Source organism: Nicotiana tabacum, chromosome 3 (genome assembly GCF_000715075.1).
Source record: "Nicotiana tabacum cultivar K326 chromosome 3, ASM71507v2, whole genome shotgun sequence".
Taxonomy (NCBI): Eukaryota; Viridiplantae; Streptophyta; class Magnoliopsida; order Solanales; family Solanaceae; genus Nicotiana; species Nicotiana tabacum.
In genome coordinates this window covers 54475408-54477137 of record NC_134082.1, presented here as the reverse complement: position 1 = coordinate 54477137, position 1730 = coordinate 54475408, and the positions used below count along the sequence as shown (strand labels likewise).

General features: G+C 38.2%; 1 protein-coding gene across 1 annotated transcript; it reads right to left on the bottom strand.

The window, feature by feature from the left end:
* Nucleotides 1-964: 964 nt before the first annotated feature.
* Nucleotides 965-1498, bottom strand: LOC142176339 (uncharacterized). The gene has a single exon (XM_075243537.1). The coding sequence runs from the start codon at nucleotides 1496-1498 to the stop codon at nucleotides 965-967; it is 534 nt and encodes a 177-aa protein (XP_075099638.1).
* Between the last annotated feature and the right edge of the window lie 232 nt (nucleotides 1499-1730).

Sequence of the window (1730 nt, the reverse complement as noted above, 5' to 3'; positions counted from 1 at the left end):
CATTTTCAAGCTTAATGTGCCTCGTTTGCAATTTCCTTTCCTTTTTGATAATTTTCATCCCTATTTTCCATTGTGGGTTTCCTTCAAGTCCATTACTACTACTAGAAGGTCATCTCTTTCTTGTTCTACATTTTCACTCCCTTTCTTTAAGACATTTCTTTGTTTCATCATGTTCTCAATTGACTCTCTTAGATCGACAGTAACTATTACTAGGTCATCTCTAGACTGTTCTTCTTCTCCTAGTTCAACTATTAAGATATCTCTCTCATTTACAAGACTTTGATAAGTGTCAATTAGCACATTTTCCAAAGACATGAGTTTATTAGGAGAATAAGATTTTAGATATCTTTGAACATCCAGAATATTTACCTCATCATCATCATCATCTTAATCTCCAGACTGGGCCATCAAGGCAAACATTGAATCATACTCGGTTGATTCATTTTCTACTAACATAATAGAGTTGTTACCTGGTTCATCATCTTTTCCAGATTCTCTTGATGAATCACCCCATGCAGCAAGAGCTTGTCTTACAATATTATCAGCGGCTTTTTTTCTATTAAAGCGTCTGTAGGGAACCAGGTTCCTTTTGGCTGCTTTGTTAGAGTTGTTCTTGTACCGATCCTTCTTTAGGAGAGGGCAGTCCTTTATGAAATGTCCACAGAGATCATAATTTTTTGGCTTGCTAGAACTTACCCTTTTTAGAATGCCTCCGTTCTTGCGAACCATCTTCTAGAATCTTCTTGTTAGGTATGCCATATCACCATCTTCACTACTTGATTAGTAGTTTTCTGTTTTGAGGACCAGGTTCTTCTTCTTCTTGGGCTCTTTTCTTTCACTGTCTTTCTTTTTTTTCATCTCATATGTTTTTAGATTGCCAACAAGTTCATAAATAGTTAACTCCTGTAAGTGCTTTGCCTTTGTAATGGCATTCACTTTGATTTCCCAAAAACTGGTAGCACGCTTAGGATCTTTCTAACCAGTTTGTTTCTTGGAATAGTTTCACCAAGGGAGTGAAGCTCATTGATGATGGAGGTGAACTGGTATGCATTTCTTGGAAAAATTCATTGTCTTGCATCCTGAAGAGCTCGTATTCAGTTGTGAGCATGTCGAGTTTGAATTGCTTGACTTGTGTTGTTCCTTCATGAGCTATCTGCAGGTATTGCCAGATTTCTTTGGCTGAGTGACATGCTGATATCCTGTTGTATTCATCAAATCCAATACCACATACCAGAATTTTCTTAGCATGAAAGTTCTTCTCTATGGCCTTTCTATCTGAATCGTTGAATTCTTTCCTCATCTTGGGAATGGCTACTGGTGGATCACCAAGGTTTTTGGTAGGAACAAATGGTCCATCGCATATGGCATTCCATAGCTGAGAATCTTCAACCATGATGAAGTCATGCATTCTAGTTTTCCACCATCCATAGTACTGTCCATTGAATCTAGGTGGTCTGTACGTAGACTGGCCTTCTTCGATGTTTGAAGGAGCAGCCATGACGATCCTTTCTAGGTGTTAACCTGATATAAAGAACCCTCTCTAATACCAATTGATAGAATGTAAGGGTCCACCAAACTCTATAGAGAACCAGGTTCTCTATCAGGTCCAACAGTATACATACACACACGGCTGTAAATAAATGACAAGAGGAATTTTACGTGGAAAATTCCCAGCTCAAAGGGATTATAAACCACGACCTACCCTTATAGGATTTGAACTTCACTATTGA